The sequence below is a fragment of the Saccopteryx bilineata genome, chromosome 4, assembly GCF_036850765.1.
Source record: "Saccopteryx bilineata isolate mSacBil1 chromosome 4, mSacBil1_pri_phased_curated, whole genome shotgun sequence".
Lineage (NCBI taxonomy): Eukaryota > Metazoa > Chordata > Mammalia > Chiroptera > Emballonuridae > Saccopteryx > Saccopteryx bilineata.
In genome coordinates this window covers 155,320,011-155,345,519 of record NC_089493.1, presented here as the reverse complement: position 1 = coordinate 155,345,519, position 25,509 = coordinate 155,320,011, and the positions used below count along the sequence as shown (strand labels likewise).

Sequence of the window (25,509 nt, the reverse complement as noted above, 5' to 3'; positions counted from 1 at the left end):
AACAGGGAGAGACAGTCAGACAGACTCCCGCATGCGCCCGACCGGGATCCACCCGGCACGCCCACCAGGGGCGATGCTCTGCCCACCAGGGGGCGATGCTCTGCCCATCCTGGGCGTCACCATGTTGGGACCAGAGCCACTCTAGCATCTGAGGCAGAGGCCACAGAGCCATCCCCAGCGCCCGGGCCATCTTTGCTCCAATGGAGCCTTGGCTGCGGGAGGGGAAGAGAGAGACAGAGAGGAAGGCGCGGCGGAGGGGTGGAGAAGCAAATGGGCGCTTCTCCTGTGTGCCCTGGCCGGGAATCGAACCCGGGTCCTCCGCACGCTAGGCCGACGCTCTACCGCTGAGCCAACCGGCCAGGGCCAATACCTCCCACTTCTACTAACCCCCCCCTTTCTCCCTTTCTCCCAGATCAATTAAAAAAAGAATTCCAATTCTTCCCTCTTTCCTTTCTGTGGCTTTCCCCATGCTGTCATTTCTTTAAAGAAAATGTCACCTGAGTCATCCCTTTTTTGGACCCTGTCATCACCAGCAAAGTCTGTATTGCCTGGAGTTCTCTAAATTATTCTAAAGTCCCTGCGTCCTTCATCCTATTATTCAGCATGTCCTGCCTACTCTATCTACTTACTGTCCATCCAGTATCCATCATCCTCTCTACCCAATGGACACCCCTATGAGTTGCCATCTCCGCCCAGAACTACTGAAACCGCCATCTCACTGACAACACTCCTGGTGGCAGCCTCTCACTGTCTATGACTTTACACTCTACTCAGACTGAGATTTTTAAAACTCTTTTATGACCATATAAGTTACCCTTTTCACGCGGATAGCTCAGTGCTCTCCTGACCACATGTTTAAACTATACGGAATACTTGGAGGTCGCTTAACTCAGCATGTTAGATTCAATGTGCATTTTCACATGTGCTTCCTTCTTACAACATTTTAAGTTAACTTCTTCACAGTTTGTGCAAAGGTTAAGAAATTGGCTTCTAGAGCCCAACTACTAGTTTGAAATCTTTCTCTATCATTTATTAGCACTGGGGCTGTGGGCAAGTAACTTGACCTTTATGTGTCTCAGTTCCCTCATCTGTAAGGCACGGATAATGGCATTTCACTTATAGGGTTGTCACAAGAATTAAAGAAGAAAACAAACTCTGATAGGACGGGGCAAACAACAAATAGTAACTATTATTATTATGGTTCATTCTTCAAAGCATCACTTAAGAAAGAAGCCACACATGGTTTCCAAACTTTGGTCAACAGTGCAGTTATGCTTCCTTTTGGTCTGCTCCCACAGCATACCATGCGCACTTCTGCCACATGTGCTCTCCGAAGGCAGAGGCGCCCAGCCAGCCCTGGGTCAAGGCTAAGAGACAGCAGAATCCCAGAGTCAGCAGACTCAGTCTTGCAGCATTCCCTGCATTCTACCTTCCCACCTTGCCTGGCCCCAGGATCAGTCATGGTCAGCTGAAGCAAAGATGTTGGTCACCTGGTCCCTAACCATCTGAGATGACAAGATTCAACCCCCCACAATATAGTACGGATAGCCTACATCCACAAAGATACCACATGGCCAACAGATGAAGGACCCATGGAAATAACCATGAGGCAAATAGATCATTTGTTTTTAAATTTCTTCCCTATTGACATCTTTCACATTTCCTATCCAAGAAATTTCAACTGGTAGTATCTTCCTGTACCTCAACAGGAAGTTTTACTTGCTTAGAATCCCATCATACAGGCAAAAAGCTTAAATTTCAATGTCCAAATTTTTCAAATAACAAGATACCTATACTGCCTTTCAAAGGACAGCTAATCGAAGAAGGTAACTATCATTGACTGGATACCAATTATGTCCCCTACAGGTTGATTATTTTTTATTATCTTATTGAATTCCCAAAGCAACCTTTACTCATTCTACAGTAAGAGAAAACTGATGCTCATAGTTGACTCAACCCCTTTTTGCTCTAAATGTCCCAACTCCTTCATTGCTAACTCAGCTTATAAAAATCTTTTGACTCAAAATATGCTTTGACTTTCACTATCTCAGTTTGCTCCATAATTTTTGGTGCATTTTATTTCTTCCCAGCAAACTAAAAATAGAACTGGTAAGACAAAAAACCTCCCTTAAAAAAATTCGAGTTAAGTAAAGGTTAGATTTAAAAATAAGAAATTATGCCCTGGCCGGTTGGCTCAGCAGTACAGCATTGGCCTGGTGTGTGGAAGTCCTGGGTTTGATTCCTGGTCAGGGCACATAGAAGTGCCCATCTGCTTTTCTACCCTTCCCACTCTCCTTTCTATCTCTCTCTTCTCCTCCCGTGGCCAAGGCTCCACTGGAGCAAAAGTTGGCCAGAGCACTGAAGATGGCTCCACGCCCTCCACCTCAGGCGCTAGAATGGCTCCGGTTGCAACGGAGCATGCCCCAGATGGGCAAAGCATTGCCCCTGGTGGGCATACCAGGTGAATCCCAGTTAGGCGCATGTGGGAGTCTGTCTCTCTGCCTTCCTGCTTCATACTTTAGGGGGAAAAAAAAAAAGAAGTTATGAGAGTCAAACTCCCCACAAAGCCTGCAGCTACATATAAGCCCATAGAAGGAGAACACAGCTGTTAATGGAATGTATGTGAATTCTAACATACAATTATAACACAGAATAGGTTCTTTGCCAATAGAGGTCTGTGATAGTCTGAGAAACAAAAAGAATACAGTTACCCTTTTTATATGTCCCATCCACTCCTTTGCCCATCTTGTCCTTGCTGCTCACATCCCCTTCCATGTAGGGAAACACTCGGGCCTGGTGAGTCCACAGATAGTCATTAGAGCCAAAGAAGAGCACAGGAAATTCGCCCACATCATGTCTCATCTTATCGATGTTGGAAGGTACAGCTCGAGGATGGCAGATCTCAGCCGGCCACCACCTGGGAAAGTGAAAACACAGAAGGAAAACTCTAAGACTGCAAGGCACTAGGAAAATATCCAACTGTGTGTATGTTGTATGTCTGTCTAAATGAGAGCGAGAAAGGGGAGGGGGACAGGGAGAGAGACAAATAGGAAGGGAGAGAGACAAATAGGAAGGGAGAGAGACAGACAGGAAAGGAGAGAGATGAGAAGCATCAACAGGTAGTTGTGCAACTTTTAGTTGTTCATTGACTGCTTCTCATACATGCCTTGATTGGGGTGGGGTGGGGGGAGACAGGACAACGGGATGGACACTTAAGCTGAGCCAGTGACAACAAGCCAGAGACCATGGGATTATTTTGATGATCCCAGGTTCAAACTGGTGACCCTGTGTTCAAGCTGGCAACCTTGAGATTCAAAATCTGGAACCTCAGCGTCCCAGGTCAATGCTCTATCCACTGCACCACCACAGGTCAAGCAAAAATATCCTACTTTTTAGGACAGGAATAAGCAATAGCAATGTCTGTCTATCCACATTAAAGTTTGACCTTGGGCACTCTTACTATCTAACTAGAAAAAAAACAAGTAGTATGTGCCAAAAACTGAGGACACCCATTCTCACACACATGCTTGCATACACAGACACACTCTTGTGACTGTTATTCTATTTGAAGAAATCTGTAACAGGAAATAATGAGGACCATCTATATAGCCTTATGGAATAAAACCTGAAATAAGAATGAAAACCTAGCCTGACCAGGTGGTGGCGCAGTGGATAGAGCGTCGGACTGGGATGCGGAAGGACCCAGGTTAGAGACCCCGAGGTCACCTGCTTGAGCACAGGCTCATCTGGCTTGAGCAAAGAGCTCACCAGCTTGGACCCAAGGTCGCTGGCTCCAGCAGGGGTTACTCGGTCTGTTGAAGGCTGGTGGTCAAGGCACATGTGAGAAAGCAATCAATGAACAACTAAGAAGTTGCAACGCGCAACGAGAAACTGATGATTGATGCTTCTCATCTCTCTCCATTCCTGTCTGTCTGTCCCTGTCTATCTCTGCCTCTGTAAAAAAAAAAAAAAAAAAAAAAAAGGATGAAAACCTAGAAACAGCTTAAATGCTCAACATTAAGGGAATGCTATTACTACAGTATACTATATAATAAAATACGGCCTTCAAAAAGGAAACTTTCAATGTTAGAGGACAGAAAAATGATACCAAAAGATGCTTCCCACTCCTAAGCATGTAAATTAATACAGCCACTGTGGGGAGACAATTTGGTATTAGCTATTAAAGTTAGAAGCCCCTAGCCTGCTATTCTATCCTGAGAATTCCCTAGGGAAGCTCCTGTGCTCACATACCAACATGTTGACAAGATGTTCATAGTCCAAATAAGACAATGAATAACAACTATTCAATATATATACCACACTGTATGACTGCATTGTGTGAATGAACTAGAGCACTGTGCTAACTACAATAACTCTCAAGAGAATAAGTGAATGAAAAAGAAAGTTGAAAAAAAAAGTTGCAGGAAAATAACAATGTCTTTATATGAGTATCTAAAACATGCAAAACAAAATATTATATATATGGTAAACCTATACAGCAAGGCAGAGGAATAAAAACACAAAATTCAGTATAGTGGTTATCTCTCTGGGTGGGGAGAGAATGAATTCAGACAGGGGCCTGACTCTGAGTCAGAAAGAAAGACTCAGAAGGACAAATTATGTATTGTTTCTTTAACTGGGAGGTATGTACACAGGTGTTCCCTTTGTTATTCTTTAAAATCATTCATGTTACAATATCCTTTTGTACATCCCATGATCAATAAATGTAATTTTATAAAGAAAAAGCAAGACACAAAAACTGAATATAAACTAAAGGTCAATTATTTTAAGGGTCCATGTATTGGTTGTTTAAAATATTAGCAATGTATTATCCTTGTTTATAAGGTTTATGGGTTTGTGGGGGTGAGGGGACAGGACGGATGGGGATGAAGACTTGCTTAACAAACTAGGAAGATCATTAAAAAATGTTAAGCACTGTAAGAGATCCTGAGAAACAGAGGATGGTGAAAGAAATAATCACCTTTCTCCTTCATGCTTACTTACCTGTATCTTCCAACTTTTACCCAAACAATCTCCCTGTAATGTGGCTTTTTGCCTGCCTTACAGTCATTGCAATACCAGTTTCCTTCAGGGATATCAATGTTCAGGCATTCCCGGTGAAAAGCAGCAGGGCAGGAATCACAGCACAGCAGGCTGCCTCCTGTAGGTATGGAAAAGTATGGCATTCAGAACAAGGCTAAATGAAAGACCAGACTTACACAGCTTTTGCTCAGCTCCTAACCAAATATTTATCTCGGCCAAGTGCCTAGTAATTCAATGAGTTATTCAGAAAGACTTTCTTGTAAGACTGCTACCTTTCTAATACTATTCCTGAACCACACCCCTGAAGGTTTGTTAGATCACAGTAAATAAAAGTGAGATTTTAGCCTGGCCTGTGGTGGCACAGTGGATAAAGCATCAACCTGGAATGCTGAGGTCGCCGGTTCAAAACCCTGGGCTTGCTTGGTCAAGGCACATAGGGGAACTGATGCTTCCTGCTCCTCCCCTTTTCTCTCTCTCTCTTTCTTCTCTAAAATGAATAAATAAAAAAAAAAATTTTTATGGGCAAAATGTTAGGGAAAACTTCTAAAACTCATGCGTGTATATACATACATATATACATTTCTTCCTCTTCACTAAAAAGCAACCCACTAAATACAGAGAATATCAATGACACACAATGATCAGTGGATAAAGAGCACAAACTTCAACTGATGTCAGATTTAAGCTCTAAGATCGCATGACCTCAGAGACTTCACTTTTTTTGCTGAGCTACAATTACTTCAATGGTTAAGGTGTTTTCTACAATGGACAATAAATAAGCACATCTGTTTCAGGGGTAAGTGATTAAGTACTCTAGTAGTGTCTAACATATAAGCAGTCATTCCCTCATTTTTTTTTTTCTTTCTTTTTTTTTTTTGTATTTTTCTGAAGCTGGAAACGGGGAGAGACAGTCAGACAGACTCCCGCATGTGCCCGACCAGGATCCACCCGGCACGCCCACCAGGGGGCGACGCTCTGCCCACCAGGGGGCGATGCTCTGCCCCTCCAGGGCGTCGCTCTGTTGCGACCAGAGCCACTCTAGCGCCTGGGGCAGAGGCCAAGGAGCCATCCCCAGCGCCCGGGCCATCTTTGCTCCAATGGAGCCTCGGCTGCGGGAGGGGAAGAGAGAGACAGAGAGGAAGGAGGGGGGGATGGAGAAGCAAATGGGCGCTTCCCCTATGTGCCCTGGCCGGGAATTGAACCCGGGAACCCCGCACGCCAGGCCGCTCTACCGCTGAGCCAATCAGCCAGGGCCTCCCTCATTTTTTTTAAAAAAAGATTTTATTATTTATTGATTTTAGAGAGAGAAGAGAAAGAGAAAGGCAGGAGGAGGAGTAGGAAGCATGAATTTGTAGTTGCTTGACTAGGCAAATCTGAAGTTTCAAGCTGGCGACTTCAGCTTTCCAGGTTGAAGCTTTATCCACTGCACGACCACAGGTCAGGCATTCCCTCTTTTTAAATTGCTTTTTTTTTTTTTAAGTGAGAGAAAGGGAGATAGTGAGAGACTCCTGCATGCGCCCCAATGGGATCTACCAGGCAACACCCACTGGAGTTTGATGCTCAGACCAACTGAGCCATTCTCAGTGCCCAGGGCTGATTCTCCAACCAACTGAGCCAGTGGTTGTGGGAGGGAGAAAGGAGAGAAAGGGGAGAGAAGCCGATGGTTGCTTCTCTTGTGTGCCCTAATTGGGAATTGAACCTGGGATGTCCATATGCCAGGCCAACGCTGTATCAGAGGTTGGCTGAGCCAAACAGCCAGGGCCAAATCGCTTTTTAATCTTTTCTTATGTTTGGTATTCTCACAACTCCTATGACCCCTTTTCAGAATAACATTTATAAATGCATAAATGTAATACATAAGCTAAAAAGGACATAGATTAAAATTATCAAAATGTGAGAAGAGATTAGAGTTATATAATTTTTTTGGTAATGCATAAATAACAAGATCTAACAGTAGTAATCAAATTTTCAGTGGTGACAAAAATCATAGGTACTAATGTAGCTTGTTACCTAAACTTCAATTAGATATAAGTTCTCCATCCAAGTTTTCAGGTATTGGCTTTATTACACACATTGCAGTGACAATTCATTTTCACTTCTTAAAAATTTTCACTCAAAAGTGACTCAATGTACATACCTGAATCTAAAGTCCTAATGTTGCAAATAAATAAAGAATTCCAGGTAAAGAGAACTGGTATTTAAGAAATATAATAAATGTCTTATTTATTATATGCCAGAAATGAGCACGCTTCAAACATGCTAGATTCAAGCATGTAACTTCAAGTTTCAGCCTGAGGAGTTAGTGAGGGACAAAGCCTTAGCAAGGTATACATCCTTGTCCACCTTGGTCCCACTGTGCCTCCTTTACATTGTAAAATCCTACGAAAATTTAGTTTTGTGACACTATTCTTAGATAATTTCCACCTGTGCTTTTTGCTTTCCTCAATAAACTACAGCAGGTTCCTAAAACAAGTTTAAGAATGTTTCTTTGTTTTACTGGGGCCAGGGATGTGTGCTTGAGACCCAACTTCTGCTTCAATTACAGAAGTTCTCCTTTTATCCTTACTGTATATAGGAGCTCAGATTCAGAGTGAGATTCCATCTGCAAAAGTCTGTTACTATTGTACAAAACAAATCTGAAGAACTTGTTCACTCAATATACATAGCTGCTACAATATGCTCTGAAACTCTTCTGTATCTATACTTGTGCATTTTGTGGGTGAGTCAATTTTAGCAAGGGACATTAAGAATGACATGGAGGCCCTGGCCGGTTGGCTCAGTGGTAGAGCGTCGGCCTGGCGTGCAGAAGTCCCGGGTTCGATTCCCGGCCAGAACACACAGGAGAGGCACCCATCTGCTTCTCCACCCCTCCCCCTCTCCTTCCTCTCTGTCTCTCTTTTCCCCTCCCGCAGCGAGGTTCCATTGGAGCAAAGATGGCCCGGGCTCTGGGGATGGCTCCTTGGCCTCTGCCCCAGGCGCTGGAGTGGCTCTGGTGGGTGGCAACAGAGCTACGCCCTCTGGTGGGCGTGCCGGGTGGATCCCAGTTGGGCGCATGCGGGAGTCTGTCTGACTGTCTCTCCCGTTTCCAGCTTCAGGAAAAAAAAAAAAAAAAGAATGACATGGAGACTCTGGTTGGTCGCTCAGCAAATAGTATTGTCCAAGCATGCCTGAGGTGGTGGGTTCAATCCCCGGTTGGGGCACAAATGAGAAGCAATCAATGAGTACACCAGTGGTTTTCAACTGCCAGCCCACAGACTGATGCTGGTCCATGAAAGTTAACCAACCTGACACTGTGTGAAGATTATACAGTCTATGATCATTGGGACTATGATACTTATATAATATCAGGGTGGTTAACTCTTTTGCATATCAGTGGAAATTTCTGGCAGATTAGCAGTTGAAAACCACTGGAGTGCACAAATAAGTGAAACAATGAGTTGATGCTTCTAACACACACACACACACACACAGAGTTATGTTACTTTTAACTACCCAATAACACTGGGAAACAAATTTTTCTATTTTTCTCTTGCATGAGGTTTTAGAACTATTTCTATATATTTCTGCATCGCTGATTCCAAATCTGAAATCTGTTTTTTGGTACAAGCTCTAGTTTTTATGCCACTTTAATTGTTTTCATTACAGTTAATGGCATACATTGGTTTTTAGATGAGATCGGGTACGTTCAGGGTGGTATGGCTGTAGACGGTATGCATTGGTTTTTAAATTGGAGTTAAAGGGCAACAACTCTTGGATTAAACATAACCATAAGGCAATTAATGTTTTACAAACATCACTTTTACATACTTGTAGTTGTTTTTAAATGTAAAAAATTATTATCTGATAAAGACGCCCTCTTATTTTGTTTTAAGATTGAATCATGGCTTCTCTGAGTAGGCGTAAATGTAAGAATGGCCCGGACACCTTCTGCTACATATGTGGCTGTTACACACTTCAATGTCAAATGCACAATATTTCATAATTTGTGACACATGCATATATTGCCTATTTTCAAGTTCCCCTTGGCGATCAAGACAAGAATTGGGCTCCTCATATTGTGTGTCATAATTGTGAGGAAATGTTTTGTGACTGGACAAAAGGAAAACGCAAAGGAATGCCTTTTGGTATTCCCATGGTTTGGCGTGAACCTAAGGACCACAGCAGTGACTGTTATTTCTGGCTGATCCATACAAAGGGCATCGGCAAGAAAAAACAGCATATGATCGCATATCCTAATATTCCTTCAACAAAATGACCTATACCACACTCTGAGACACTCCCAGTTCCAGTTTTCAATGGTTTTATTTCTTCTAAGGACAAAGAAAGTGAACATGGTGATCAAGTGTATTTTGATAAGATGCATGAGGAAATGGTTGTAGAATCTGAAGGGTCTTCTTCTGATGCTAAGCAGTCATTAACCCCTCAGCAGTTTAGCCAACCTGAATTGAATGCCTTAGTAAGGGATTTGGGTCTATCAAAGAAAGCAGCTGAGTTATTAGCCTCCAGGGTTCAAGAAAATAATGTACTTTACAGGTCAGCTAAAGTATCCCATTTCAGGAAGTGTGAACAAATTTTTGTGGGCTTTTTTTCCGAAGACAAACACTTTGTTTACTGTCATGATATCAGTAGTCTTCTCAGCCACCTAGGTGTTACCACTTACAGTCCAACAGAATGGCGGCTATTTCTTGACCACTCTAAACGAACTCTGAAATGTGTTCTCCTACACAATGGTAATGTTTATGCAGTGGTTCCAATTGGTTATTCAATTCGTCTGCGAGAAGATTATAATGACATGAAAATTGTCTTCGACTTTCTGAAGTATGAGGAGTATAACTGCATCATTTGTGTGGATCATAAAATGTTAAATTTCCTGCTAGGACAACAGGAAGGTTTCATGAAGTATCCTTGCTTTCTGTGTCTGTGGGACAGCCAGGCTTGGGAGAAACACTGGACACAAAAGGAGTGGCCAAAACGTGAAGCTCTGGAAGTAGGGATGCAAAATATTGTGAGTGAATCTGTAGTTAATCGAGACAGAATCATTTTTCCCCCACTTCACATCAAACTTGGCTTAATGAAGCAGTTTGTTCAGGCTTTGAATAGAGAAAGTGAACGCTTTCAACATATTATTTCTGCTTTTCCTGCCTTGTCTTTTGAGAAGATAAAAGCAGGTGTATTCGATGGACCTCAAATATGAACCCTCATATGTGACAAAGAATTTGCCAGGAAGATGAATAAAGAGGAGAAAGCAGCATGGCAGTCTTTTGTGGCAGTTACAAAGAATTTCCTTGGCAACAAAAAAGCAGAAAACTATGAACTTCTGGTTCAAAGGATGCTGTTGGCTTTCCATGACATTGGATGTAACATGAGCGTTAAGATTCACTTCCTGAGTCTGACCTGTGGTGGTGCAGTGGATAAAGCGTCGATCTGGAAATGCTGAGGTCGCCGGTTCGAAACCCTGGGCTTGCCTGGTCAAGGCACGTATGGGAGTTGATGCTTCCAGCTCCTCCCCCCTTCTCTCTCTCTCTGTCTCTCTCTCTGTTTCTCTCTCACCCTCTCTCTCCTCTCTAAAAATGAATAAAAAAAATTTTAAAAAACCCCAAAAACACAGAATTCTATATTAAAAAAAAAAAAAAAAGATTCACTTCCTGAACAGTCATCTTGATAAGTTTCCCGAAAATCTTGGAGCTGTTAGTGATGAGCAGGGAGAATGCTTTCATCAAGATCTGAAGACAATGGACGAGCGTTATCAGGGGCGATGGGACAGAAATATGATGGCAGACTACTGCTAAAGCATAAAACGAGATTGTCCTCAAGAAGGACACAAACGCAAGTGCTACAAACGCAAATTTTTTCCTGAATACAATTTAAATAAGTTTTACGCAAATTTTATGATTAAAATAAGTGTTTTAATATGTTCTATTTCAAAATTGTAGACAAATTCTAATGCAATCATCTTTTTTTTTTCTTTTTTTGTGTGTATTCTTCCGAAGCTGGAAACGGGGAGAGATAGTCAGACAGACTCCTGCATGCGCCGGACCGGGATCCACCTGGCACGCCCACCAGGGGGCGACGCTCTGCCACCAGAGGGCGATGATCTGCCCCTCCCGGGCGTTGCTCTGTTGCGACCAGAGCCACTTCAGCGCCCGGGGCCGAGGCCAAGGAGCCATCCCCAGCGCCCGGGCCATCCTGCTCCAATGGAGCCTCGGCTGCGGGAGAGGAAGAGAGAGACAGAGAGGAAGGAGAGGGGGAGGGGTGGAGAAGCAGATGGGCGCCTCTCCTGTGTGCCCTGACCGGGAATCGAACCTGGGACTTTTGCACGCCAGGTCGACGCTCTACCACTGAGCCAAACAGCCAGGGCCTAATGCAATCATCTTTTAGTGTATTAGTGTATTTATTGCATTATATAAATTATTATATTTTCACAAAAATGATGCCCAAGAAGACATTCTACTTCATTATGTTAAACTAAGAGTTGAAAATTTTACAATAAGATAAAATCTAAAGTCTTGAGTTGCAAAAAAAACCTGTAGCTTACAGAGAAAAACTAATGTCAGATTTGAGATCAGCACACTCGAATTAGCTAAGAACAAGTGTTTTTGTGGATACAACAAAAATTTTGTTTCACAGTGATAAATAAGTTAATACCCTCTATAACATTCCTGTCTATGCTTAGTTATCTGCTGAGTCACAATATAACAGAACAGTCTGCCAACTACACAGCCATAACAGAGAAACCTTCCTTTTAATAATAAAATGGCATTCATGGCACACTAGAAATATTTCTCATATAGTAAGGCATGTGAATTAGGCCTTCAAAGACAACTATAAGACATCTGGACAAAAAGAATACCAAATGAAAAAAGTCAAGGGTCAGAGCTGAGAGGAATTAGTGGCAAGCTCATCGGTTTTGCAGGGAAGGACTTAATGAAGTATGAGCTGAGTGGAAATATGAGGAAAGAAATAAACAGGGTTAGTCTGGGTAAACCAGTGGGAAGCAGGCTCAAGGGTCTGTGTTGGCAGAAAAGGGTACGTATAGCAGAAAGACAGAAGAGGGAAAATCCCATGAATCATCAAAGGAAACCAAAAGGTGAAGAAGTTAACAATTTGGTGAAAGAGGTAAGAAAAAATAAAATTAAACATTGCTAAATCCTAGGAACTGATTCCTTTCTGTTTAGCAAATTACTGTATTATTATCCTAATATGGATAACCAGTTTTTTTCCTATTCATGGGCCAAAAAGAAAAAAAAAAAAAAAAAGAAAAGAAGTCTTAAAAATATTCTCTTCCTGAGTTCTAACAGCAGGATCTTAGCGGGATCAGAAGTTCCTAAGAATTTTGGCATCAAGACTTTATACTCAAAAAACAAGCAAGATCGCAAAGGCTTTTGTTTTTGTAGGCTAAAAACATCAGTATACACCAAACAGAAATTTAAATTAAGAAAAATGTTCACTATTTATTAATTCAATCTATTATGTTAACACAAATAACAACATTTTACTATAAAAACCTGCATTTTCCAAAACAATTTTAATTAGTGAGCTCAGGGTTTTACATTTTTACAAATATTTTAAATCAAATCTGTTGCAATGTTGTTTGCAATATGAGGTCCATGCAGAAATTGATCTCTCACAGATCAACAGTGGGGAAAAAGAAGTACCTTAATAACTTGTTCAGTAACTGTACATATTCCTTCTTTGGTAGTATATACACTAAAACTTCACAGGGTAGACTTTATTTGCAATGTCAAATCTGAAATCCTATCAATAAACTTTCAGTACTATGACATTAAAATTCATTGATCCGTCTTGTACTTTGAATTGGTCTTTATATACATGTTTTCTAATATCATGCATTGGTCATTTGAAAAATATTGGTTTGCTGAGCCAGGCAGATCTTCTTAAAGTTGATCTATTTCATTGTATAATATTAAAATGTCATATTTGTTAACATTGCCATGATTTTATCAAGAAATATACTGCTGCCCTGGCCGATTGGCTCAGTGGTAGAGCGTCGGCCTGGCATGCGGAAGTCTTGGGTTCGATTCCCAGCCAGGGCACACAGGAGAGGCGCCCATCTGCTTCTCCACCCCTCCCCCTCTCCTTCCTCTCTGTTTCTCTCTTCCCCTCCTGCAGCTGAAGCTCCATTGGAGCAAAGATGGCCCGGGTGCTGGGGATGGCTTCTTGGCCTCTGCCCCAGGCACTAGAATGGCTCTGGTCGCGACTGAGTGACGCCCCAGATGGGCAAAGCATCGCCCCCTGGTGGGCGTGCCTGGTGGATCCCGGTCGGGTGCATGCGGGAGTCTGTCTGACTGCCTCCCGTTTCCAGCTTCAGAAAAATACCAAAAAAAAAAAAAAAAAAAAAAAAAGAAATATACTGCTCACAAATATTAGGAGATATTTTATCGCTTCATATTCATTTTGAAATTATCCCCTAATTTTTGTGAGCAGTATACTAGGAAACTGTATGTTCAGGCTGATAATTTTCCAAAATTCTAATTTTTACTTAAGAGCTCAAATTTTGTTCCTGTAGGTTGTTTTTCTTTAATTGGCAGGCTTGTGTTCATTCATATTCAAGAAAATGTGTGACAAACACTAAATATGAAGAGTCATAGTCTGTAATACAACTAAAATTGGTGCTACGTGAATAAGGAAGCTAGTTCAGATTGGCAACTTAACCGCATGACTGCTTTTACTGAAACCGTCAATATGAAACAGAGTTGCTTTATGTGTGTTTCCCATATTACTACACAAAATATTAAAGCAATATTCACTTGAAAGTTGAGATTTAATAAAATAAATAAATTTTTACTTCCTATCAAGGCATTCTTATGTGAAACCATGTTTTTTACTGCAAGTGTGTGGTAACAAAAAATACTGTGAACGTTTTTTTATTTTTATAATCTTATTAGAGCCACCACCTTGACTTGTGCTAAGATGCCAGTTTTATACACCACTAATTTTTTTTTTTGTATTTTTCTGAAATTGGAAATGGGGAGGCAGTCAGACAGACTCCCACATGTGCCCAACTGGGATCCACCCGGCATGCCCACCAGGGGGCGATGCTCTGCCCATCTGGGGCATTGCTCTGTTGCAACCAGAGCCATTCTAGCGCCTGAGGCAGAGGCCTGGAGCCATCCTCAGTGCCCGAGCCAACTTTGCTCCAATGGAGCCTTGGCTGCAGGAGGGGAAGAGAGAGATGGAGAGGAAGGAGAGGAGGAGGGGTGGAAAAGCAGATGGGCACTTCTCCTGTGTGCCCTGGCCGGGAATCAAACCCGGGACTCCCGCATGCCAGGGCGATGCTCTACCACTGAGCCAACCGGCGAGGGCCACCACCACTAATTTTGTACCATTAGTGCAAATGTCAACAAAGTAAAAAAGGCAAGCAACATCTCGGTATTACTATGGAAAGAGTTAAGATCCTGTGTAGCCTGACCAGGTGGTGGCGCAGTGGATAGAGTGTTGGACTGGGATGCCGAGGACCCAGGTTCGAGCACAAGCTCACCAGCTTGGACCCAAGGTCGCTGGTTTGAGCAAGGGGTTACTCGGTCTGCTGAAGGCCCACGGTCAAGGCACATATGAGAAAGCAATCAATGAACAACTAAGGTGTTGCAATGCACAATGAAAAACTAATGATTGATGCTTCTCATCTCTCTGCGTTCCTGTCTGTCTGACCCTATCTATCCCTCTCTGTGTTTATAAAAAAAAAAAAAAAAAAAAATCTCGTGTAAGCCACCAAAAGGGCCTATTGTCCCTCCCTGCTTCCCATGGATCACACTTTGAAAGCCACTACTGCAGCTACTAAGTTTTCTGGGGAATTCAGTTATCATCATGAGTAGGCATTATTGAACTTGGTAGCTTTTCAGAGTCCAATAAGCTAGGACTGCCATCATATGGGCACTTCTACTCTGAAACCATTTCACATTCATTTCATTCTACTCTAAAATTAAGAAACAGTCTAATGCTGAAACTATTTCATCTTCCCATGTTCAAGAAACATAAAAACTGGAGCTTGCATTTAGCATTCCAGGAACCTGTTTACATTCTAGGGAGAATTACAGAATGTTATATTTAAAGGCTATTAAGTACTTTAAAATTGTCTTTAACTTTATTCTAAACAAAAGGAAAGTGACGTAATAGGCAGCAGTTTTCACAAGACAGTTTTATAAAAAACTGACAGTATAAGAACAAAACAAGAATTGTATAAATTGTTATACAGGACAATAACAAAGCTAATGAAGTCTTCTTCTTCTTCTTTTTTTTTTTTTAAACAGAGACAGAGAGAGAGCCAGAGAGAGGGCTAGACAGGGACAGACAGACAGGAACAAAGAGAGAACAGAAGCATCAATCATCAGTTTTTCGTTGCAACACCCCAGTCGTTCACCGATTGCTCTCTCATATGTGCTTTGACCGTGGGCCTTCAGCAGACTGAGTAAACCCTTGCTCGAGCCAGCGACCTTGGGTCCAAGCTGGTGAGCCTTTGCTCAAACCAGATGAGCCCGCGCTCAACCTGGTGACCTCGGGGTCTCGAACCTGGGTCCTCCGCATCCCAGTCCGACGCTCTATCCATTGCGCCACTGCCTGGTCAGGCTGAAGTCTTCTTTGGGCATTAAAACATCCCTAACTACCCCAAAGTTCCAGTTTCTACCCATATTAACTGCACTTAATATTCTACTTTGTTATATATGTATTAACATCATAATCAGCAGGTAGAGCTTTGCCTTAAATTGTTGGATTACATAAATCTTGAGAGCAAAAGAAAAAAGTCCACTTCTTTGTTGGCTTTAGCACTATTTAGTATACTCAAGTTTCTCCAAGGGGATGCTCATTAAATTACATGTTTAGTCTTTTTAAAATTAGTCCCTCAAAATGTTTATAACCAGCCAAGTTTACATAAAATTTTATCAACAATAAGTAAGCCAGAAAAATTATTCCCAAAACTTTACTAATAAAATTTAGTCAATTTGAAAAGGAATAAAAAAACTGGCTAAAAGAACAGTTGCCAGGCCCTGGCCGGTTGGCTCAGCGGTAGAGCGTTGGCCTGGCGTGCAGGAGTCCTGGGTTCGATTTCCGGCCAGGGCACACAGGAAAAGCGCCCATTTGCTTCTCCACCCCTCCCCCTCTCCTTCCTCTCTGTCTCTCTCTTCCCCTCCTGCAGCGAGGCTCCATTGGAGCAAAGATGGCCCGGGCGCTGGGGATGGCTCTGTGGCCTCTGCCTCAGGCCGCCAGAATGGCTCTGGACGCCCCAGAGGGGCAGAGCATCGCCCCCTGGTGGGCATGCCGGGTGGATCCTGGTCGGGCACATGCGGGAGTCTGTGCCTCCCCATTTCCAGCTTCGGAAAAATTAAAAAAAAAAAGAACAGTTGCCATCCTCAACACCAGAAGATAATGGAATAATGTTCACACTAGTCTTAGAAAAAGAACACACAGCCTCAACATTTATAGGAACCTAAATTGGCTTCTAGTACGGAGGCAAAAAATGAACAGAGTATTATAGCACCTGTGGGTGCTTCTTAAAAGTTCAGACAACCCAGAATAAAATTCAGAACAAGAAGCGTTATAGGGCCCTGGCCGGTTGGCTCAGCGGTAGAGCGTCGGCCTGGCGTGCGGAGGACCCGGGTTTGATTCCCGGCCAGGACACACAGGAGAAGCGCCCATCTGCTTCTCCACCCCTCTCCCTCTCCTTCCTCTCTGTCTCTCTCTTCCCCTCCCGCAGCCAAGGCTCCACTGGAGCAAAGATGGCCCGGGCGCTGGGGATGGCTCCTTGGCCTCTGCCCCAGGCGCTAGAGTGGCTCTGGTTGCGGCAGAGCATTGCCCCCTGGTGGGCAGAGCGTAGCCCCTGTGGGCGTGCCGGGTGGATCCCGGTCGGGCGCATGCGGGAGTCTATCTGACTGTTTCTCCCCGTTTCCAGCTTCAAAGTTTTAGGAACTTTTTTTTTTTACAGAGACAGAGAGAGAAACAGAGAAGGACAACAGACAGACAGAAAGACAAGGAGAGATGAGAAGCCTCAATTCTTTGTTGTGGCCTGGCCTGTGGTGGCGCAGTGTATAAAGCGTTGACCTGGAATGATAAGGTTGCTGTTTCGAAACCCTGGGCTTGCCCAGTCAAGGCACATATGGGAGTTGATGCTTCCTGCTCCTCCCCCCTTCTCTCTCTCTCCTGCCACCTCTCTAAAATGAATAAATAAAAATTTTTTAAAAGCCTTCATTGTGGCACATTATTTGTTCATTGATTGCTTTCTCATATGTGCCTTGACTGGGTCGGCTACAGCAGAGTGAGTGATCCCTTGCTCAAGCCAGTAACCTTGGGCTCAAGCCAGCGACCATGGGGCCATATCAATGATCCCATGCTCAAGCTGGTGAGCTCACACTCTAGCTGGCAACTTAAGCGTTTTGAACCTGGGTGCTCTGCGTCCCAATCCAATGCTCTATCTACTGCACAACCGCCTAGTCAGGCTAGGAACATATTAATTATTATCCCTTACACTACAGTAAGGAAATTCATGAATTTCTTCACTTTTCCTGTTTCTCCTATTTAAATTCACATAAAATTAGTTTAAAAAACACATTTATACCATGATGCCATCTTCTAGAACTGTTTCTATCCAGTTATATGCAGATTTCTGGAGTAGTATCACTTAATATTAAGCAACATTTTTTGGATGGTGTAACTCAGGTAATTTTGGGTTTGTTTCTCCTTTTTTTCCCTTTTGTTTTGCAGGTTTAAGCCTGACCTGTGGTGGCACAGTGGATAAAGCATCAACCTGGGAAGTTTTGCAGGTTTATTGAGGTACAGTTTACATATAACTTTGTGTAAGTTTAAAGTATACAACATAATGACTTGATACATGTATATACTGTAAAATGATTACCACAATAAGATTAGGTAACATATCAATCACATCACAGTGATCACAGTGACAATTTATTTACTTTTAAGACCCACTCTCTGAACAACTTTCAAATATACAATATTGTTAACTATAGTCACTATGTTGTATATTACATCCCCCAAACTTCTGGAAGTTAAAACTGGACTTGACCATAGCCCTCATTTTCTGAGAGTGACTTTCTTTCCATTTTCTTGTCTTTTTCTTTATTGCTTAAACTGTTTAAGTTTTATTTTTTTCTGAGGGAGGGAGGAGAGGGAAGAGGAAAGGAGAGAGAGGGAGAGAGAGAGAGAGAGAGAGAGACAGACAGAAAGACAGACAGACAGGATGGGAGAGAGATGATAAGCATCAACTTGTAGTTGCGTCACTTTATAGTTGTTTCTTGATTGCTACTCAAAAGTGCCTTGTGGGTGGGGAGTGCTTCAACAGGCCAGGAACCTTGGGGCTCAAGCCAGCGATCATGGAATCATATCTACAACCCTACGCTCAAGCTAGATGAGCCTGCACTCAAGCCAGTGACCTCAAGGTTTTAAATCTGGGACTTTAGGGTACAAAGACGATGCTCTATCCACTGTGCCTCCAACAGGTCTTTTTATCATTTTAATAAAAATAACCTTACCTGAGTAGGTGGTGGTGCAGTGGATAGAACGTTGGTCTGGGATGCTGAGGATCAAGGCTAGAAACCCTGAAGTCACTGGCTTGAGCATGACCCCATGGTTGCGGGCTTGAGCTCAAAGGTCACTGGCTTGAAGACCAAGGTTACTGGTTTGGATGAAGCCCCCCCCCCCTTTCCCTTGGTCAAGGCACATATGAGAAAGCAATCAAAGAACAGCTAAGGTGCTACAACGAAGAACTGATGCTTCTTATCTCTCCCCATTCCTGTCTGTCCCTCTCTCTGTCTCTCTTGCTCAAACAAAAAACAAACTCATCATTTAAAATAAAAATAAAACCTTTCCCTATCTCCCTACTGGACAACAAAATCAAGTTTGAAAGTTCCTATGTTATCACTAATTCAAGATACCACTTATCAATATTTCTTGCAGTTGCAATGTGAAGAAAATTTTTTGTTGCAATTAAAATACTGTATTAATCTCTTGTTTTTATAAGTGAGAGGATGGGAGACAGTGAAACTATTCATACATCAAGTAGTTATATCTTACCTTCTGAGCATACAAAACACCAGCTAACATTAACATGCTCATGATTTCGGCAGCCTCGCCTGGGTGTAAAGTGATTAGGGCAGATGATACTATTAGATGCAAGGATCTTTGATCCAGCAGCCAGGCAAAAGTCATTGGCATGGTATGCTACGGGGCAGCGAACACAGCGCATCAGACGACCTAAAAATATAAAAAGCAGGAAAACCAGGGAGGCACAAAAGAAAAACAAAAATTAAATATTAAAAAATATAAATTATTCAAGTTTATTTGCTACTACTGAGAAATTGTCACGAATAGGAGGAAGCATTATGAGGGCAGGTAATCTTAAATATTCACTTAACTATGAAAAGTTCAGGTGGGAGCTACGTGACTTCAGCATAAGGAGTCAGATCCCACAAATGTGAGTGAGTGAGCCTGCCTTGCCAAGGAAAGCCCTACACAACCACTGCCCTGACTCCTGGAGTTGCCTGCAAACTAAATGGGAAGTTGAGACATGTACTAGCAGAATAAAAGGCAGCTGGCAGAAACACAAATGCTTGCTTTTGTTGCCTGATACTGTGATCTTAAAGCCTTTCATGTGAATGAACTCCTACACCCCTTACAGATGAAATATGGTAATATCTTCTAACATACTTCGCTAACTAAAAACCACAAACCACCTAAATATAACCTACAATGAAAATTGAAAACAGGAAGGTATCTGTTGGTAAACTATTAATTTTTTTTTTTTTGAGTAGGGGAGATATAGAGATAGAGTCCCGCATGCGCCTGACTGGGATCCACCTGGCTACCCAGTCTAGGGCCAATGTTCTGCCTATCTTGGGCTGCTCCTGGGGCCAATGTGCTCAAAATCAAAAGAGCCATGGCTGTGGGAAGACAGGAGGGGGAGGGGGAGGAGGGAGGGGGAGGGGGAGGGGGAGGGACAGAAGGGGGAGGTTGGGAGGGGGTTGAGGGAAGGGATGGGATAAGCAGATAGTTGCCTCTCCTGTGTGCCCTGACTGGGAATTGAAGCCAGGACTTTTACAAGCCAGGTCAACGCTCTTCCGCTGAGCCAACTGGCAAATTTCTGTTGTTAAAAGGTTTTGAAATAGACTTTATTTTTCTATTTACTGACCAGAGAGACAGAGAAACAGACAGACATTGATTTTTGTTGTTCCACTTATTTATGACAACCACTGGTTGACTCTTATATATGCCCTGACCGGGAATGGAACCTGGAACCTTGGTGTAGTGGGACAACGACCTAACCAATTGAGCAACCCAGCCAGGGCTAACTGCACCTTTGATCAAGCAAGTTAAATTATTGTACTTAAGAATGATGAGATCTAGAAGTCATGGAAATCAACTTACAAAAGGTATTGCCAGTCTGATTTCAGAAAAAAATCAAGACTGCTAAATTTTCCTGCTCAAAGCCCTATGGCTAAAGTTAGGGCTCTCTGGGCACACAAGCATTTAAGAGTAGAGACAAAATATCTGGCTTTTAGGAAAATCAGTAAGAGACCCACTACTATTGAACAGAAAGAAATGATTGTTTTCCCTGTAGGAACAGATTTGAAAACTTGACTCTTTCTACATCCATAGATTGTTTTGGAAACCTCAGCTCTCCACCTAACTATGAAGCAGAAAATGCTTTCAAGAGAGCAGTTTCCATTTAAATCAATCAACCAACAAATAAAAACAAAACACAAAAAGCTCAAGTCTGACCTACATGTACACCTAAATGATATCACAGCTGACATCTGTATATATAAAGGGCACACAGAGAAGTACACACTTTGATCTAATGGAGTAGGTAGGAGGATGAAGACATACATTATTTCAAACTAAATTCTTACATGAAGTACAAATATTTAAAACACACACTTAGCATTAGGGCTCCACAGAATAAAATGTGGTAGCGACATAAGTAGTCCAATCACGCTTTTCTCTTTCACATAAAATACTGGTACTCTGACAAAAGCTAGAAAGATCCTGAAGAAATATGGCAGATCACATTTGGAAACATCCGCTGCCAATGAAACTGAAATTTTACAATTAGATTGATTCACATGAGAAACCCTACCTTTGGACGCAGAAACACTCGCTGGATTAGCAGCGTGACAGGTTATACAGATGTGGAGGGAGCACCGAAAGCCCTTGTTCTGCATGACAGTGGGTGGGTACTTCTGGACACATTCTTCATGGTAAAACTTTCCGCACAAGGGCAGAAGGCACCTTTTTACATCTTCCCCACTCTGTTTACATACAAAACAGGTATGGATTCCTGAGAAAGAGAAAAAAATTAATAAATCAATAACAATTCAAGAATTCACTCAATGCTAAAATGATGAAACTTTAGTGAGTACATAATTCTGCACCAAATTCCACCATGGGGATCTAGGGTCCACCAAGCAATTCTGCAATGCCAGCTGGTTGTCCTACAATTCAACTTGATTCTGACACTGTCTACCTGGAGATAAAAACAGATCCCACTGGTTAAGGGCTCAGTTCTACAAGACCGTCATGTCCACACCCCCCTTCAAACACCAATCACCTAGTCCAAGTTATCACCTATACTTCTGAACAACTAACCATAAATCAGAGGTTCCCATAACCCCTTCTTGAGTTCAATTAATTTGCTAGAGCAGAGCACTGGTGACCTCGGGGTCTCGAACCTGGGTCCTCCGCATCCCAGTCCGACGCTCTATCCAATGCACCACAGCCTGGTCAGGCTCCTCTTGGGTTTTGATGGAGGATTTTTACATAGGCAAGACTGGGGCTGTTTTAACCTCCAGCCCCTCTCCCCTCAACTGACCTCAGGGAGGTAGGACTGAAAGTCACATGGTTGGTTCTACAGGCAACCAGACCCTCCTAAAATGGGTTCAAAGTCATCTAATTAACATAACAAAAGACACACAATGGACATCTTTATCACTCTCATCACTTAGGAAATTCCAAGGGTTTTAGGAGCCTAATTCCAGAAACTAGACAAAGACCAAATACATATTTATAATAAATCAAAGTATCACAGTAAGGAACTTTATAATATAATAGACTGATCTGGCTGATAACATGACTAACTCACTCTTAATATCAATATTAAGTGGGAAACTTGAAATACTGTATAAGCTTGTGCCTGACCAGGCGGTGGCATAGTGGATGGAGTCGGCCTGGGACGCTGAGGACCCAGGTTCGAAACCCCATGGTTACCAGCTTGAGGGCAGGATCACAGACACAACCACATGGTTGCTGGCTTGAAGCCCAAGGTCATTGGCTTGGCTGGAGCACAATGCCCACTCAAGGGCATATGAGAAACAATCAGTGAACAACTAAAGTGCTGCAACGAAAAGTTGATACTTTTCATCTCTCTCCCTTCCTGTATGCCCCTGTCTTTTTTTTGCTAAAAAAAAATAAAATAAGCCTGACGAGGCAGTGGCGCAGTGGATAGAGTGTCGGACTGGGATGCAGAGGACCCAGATTCGAGACCCCAAAGTCGCCAGCTTGAGCGCCGGCTCATCTGGTTTGAGCAAAAAGCCCACCAGCTTGAACCCAAGGTCGCTGGCTCCAGCAAAGGGTTACTCGGTCTGCTGAAGGCCCGCGGTCAAGGCACATATGAGAAAGCAATCAATGAACAACTAAGGTGTTGCAACGCGCAATGAAAAACTATTGATTGATGCTTCTCATCTCTTTCCATTCCCGTCTGTCTCAAAAAAAATAAAATAAAATAATATAAAATAATATACATGCTTGCTGATATGAATATGAAGTAATAGGAAGTACACATCAGCTTGTCAGAAGAAAACTGACCTGAAACTAATCCAGTCTCTGGATATAACTACAAGTTTTCAGAAAATATGGAGTAAAGAGAGGCAAGTTAAAGGAACATGTCAAGAACATAATCATCCAAATTTAGAATGTGGAAAATTAAATAGGACAAATGACCACTGTCTCAACAAATAAATGACATTAAAAAATAGGGTGGTAGAAATAGTAGTGTTGTTGATTAAGAGAAATTTAAGAGTCATATCAAAAATATAATACAGGAAATCTTATTTTGGATCTTGATTCAAAACACTATAAAAAGACATCTGTGACAGAAGTAGGAAAGTTCAAAAATGGGGTGGGTAGCAGATGACACATTTGGAGTTACTACATAATTTTGCCACACACTGGATATATGTATTTTTTAAAAGTTGTAACTGTTAGACCTTTTAAATACATAGATAAAATGACTCAAAAAGAAAGATAACTATTAAAGCTAAGTGATGAATACCTGGGAATCCTTTACATTGTTCTATTTTTGTATATGTCTAAGAATCTCTGCAATAAAATAAAAAAAATTTTTAAAAAAAGAAAAAAAATTATATACCTCTCTCTGAGAAACAATACACTCTAAGGGAAGAACTCAGGCTTGAGAGACCTGAACATGAAACCTGCCTCTGGCACCTTCTGGAAATGGGAGCTCATTAAAATAACTTACCCCATCTAAAAATAGTGAGATCACTCAACTAATAATAATTTTAGGAAAAAGTTTAAATGTGTATTTGGAAAGAGACAAACTATTGCCTGATACTGAGTAACTAACTGGCAGCCAATATTAATAAATATGGTGTGGTCATTTAGTATAGGAAACCAGGGTGGGCCATAGCAGTTTCCTAACTCCTTTATTCTTAGTTTCATCTTCATTAAAACTGAAGTAAAATTTCCTGCCCTGAAAAATAACCTCTTTTTACCTCACATTGTATATAAAAACTAATTCAAAACATATTACACGCCATACGAGTTAAACAAGTCATTGTCTCAACTATCTTTACTTTGTCCAGAGCCTGTCATTAAGTAAACAATAAAATTTATTGAGTCAACTGATTTGAAAAAAACAACAACAAAAACCCCCCAAAACAAAACAAAACAAAAAAATTTTGCAGGCCTAAAATCTAAAACTATAAAAATTTCAGAAGAAAACAGAAAATCTTTGTGACCAACAGGTTAAGCAAGATCTCTTAGATATGACACCAAGGTAAAGTCCATAACAAGAACAAACTGGTAAATTAAACTTTATCAAAATTAAATGCTTTTGCTCTTTAAAGGACACCATTAAATAAATAAAACAAGCCACAGGTTGAGAGACAAATATGAAAAGTATATATAAGGGACTTGTATGCAGAATATATATATAAAGAACTCTTAAAACTCAGCTCTGCCAGGTTAGTTTAGTCAAAAACTCAACAGGTAAAAAAATAAGTAACCAGCCCTGGCTAGTTGGCTCAGCGGTTGAGTGTCGGCCTGGCGTGTAGAAGTCCCAGGTTGAATTCCCACCCAGGGTACACAGGAGAAGTGCCCATCTGCTTCTCCACCCCTCCCCCTTTCCTTCCTCTCTCTTCTCTTTCCCTCCCGCAGCCAAGGCTCCATTGGAGCAAAGTTGGCCAGGGCGCTGAGGATGGCTCCATGGCCTCCGCCTCAGGCACTAGAATGGTTCCGGTTGCAATGGAACAACAGCCTCAGATGGGCAGAGCACCAGCCCCTGGTGGGCATGCCAGGTGGATCTGGTCAAGCGGATGTGGAAATCTGTCTCTATGCCTCCCTTTCTCACTTCAGGGAAAAAAAAAAAAAAAAAAAAAAGCAACCAAATTAAGGAGGGGGAAGATTTAAAACAGACACTTCACCAAAGAGGATGGCAAATAAGCACGTAAGACACACAACAACATTCACAATTAAGGAAACACAATAAGATACTACTACACATCTGTACAGAATGGCTAAAATGAAAAAAATTGATAATACCAAGTGTTAAAGATATGGAAGAACAGAAACTCATATATTGCTGATGTTTGCACCATTTTACATTTTGGAAACAATTTTGATGTCTCTTTAAAAGTTAAACATATACTGCCTGACCAGGTGCAGTGGATAGAGCGTCAGACCGGGATGCAGAGGACTACGTTTGAAACCCCAAGGTCACCAGCTTGAGTACAGGCTCACCAGCTTAAGCGAGGGGTTGCTGGCTTGAGAGTGGGTTCATAGATATGACCCCATGGTTGCTGGCTTGAGCAAGGGGTCACTTGCTCTGCTGTAGCCTCCTAGTCAAGGACATATGAGAAAGCAATCACTGAACAACCAAGGTGCTAAAATAAAGAATTGATGCTTCTCATCTCTCTCCCTTCCTGTCTGTCTGTCTCTATATGTCCCTCTCTCTGACTCTTTCTCTGTCTCTGTTTAAAAAAAAAAAAAAAGAAAGAAGAAAGGGTAAACATATACCAAACAGGCCCTGGCCGGTTGGCTCAGCGGTAGAGCGTCGGCCTGGAGTGCGGGGGACCCGGGTTCGATTCCTGGCCAGGGCACATAGGAGAAGGGCCCATTTGCTTCTCCACCCCCACCCCCTCCTTCCTCTCTGTCTCTCTCTTCCCCTCCCGCAGCCAAGGCTCCATTGGAGCAAAGATGGCCCGG

General features: G+C 42.3%; 1 protein-coding gene across 7 annotated transcripts in view; it reads right to left on the bottom strand.

Moving 5' to 3' along the window:
* The window catches only part of NSD1 (nuclear receptor binding SET domain protein 1), a 183,736-nt gene that overhangs the window by 30,753 nt on the left and 127,474 nt on the right, over nt 1-25,509 (bottom strand). For all 7 annotated transcript variants that reach the window (XM_066272298.1, XM_066272301.1, XM_066272296.1 and 4 more), the window contains 4 exons: nt 21,149-21,349; nt 19,087-19,266; nt 5,005-5,161; nt 2,712-2,917 (listed from right to left, as the gene is read on the bottom strand). In XM_066272298.1, the coding sequence (XP_066128395.1) occupies nt 2,712-2,917; nt 5,005-5,161; nt 19,087-19,266; nt 21,149-21,349 (744 nt within the window). The remainder of the gene's footprint in view (nt 1-2,711; nt 2,918-5,004; nt 5,162-19,086; nt 19,267-21,148; nt 21,350-25,509) is intronic.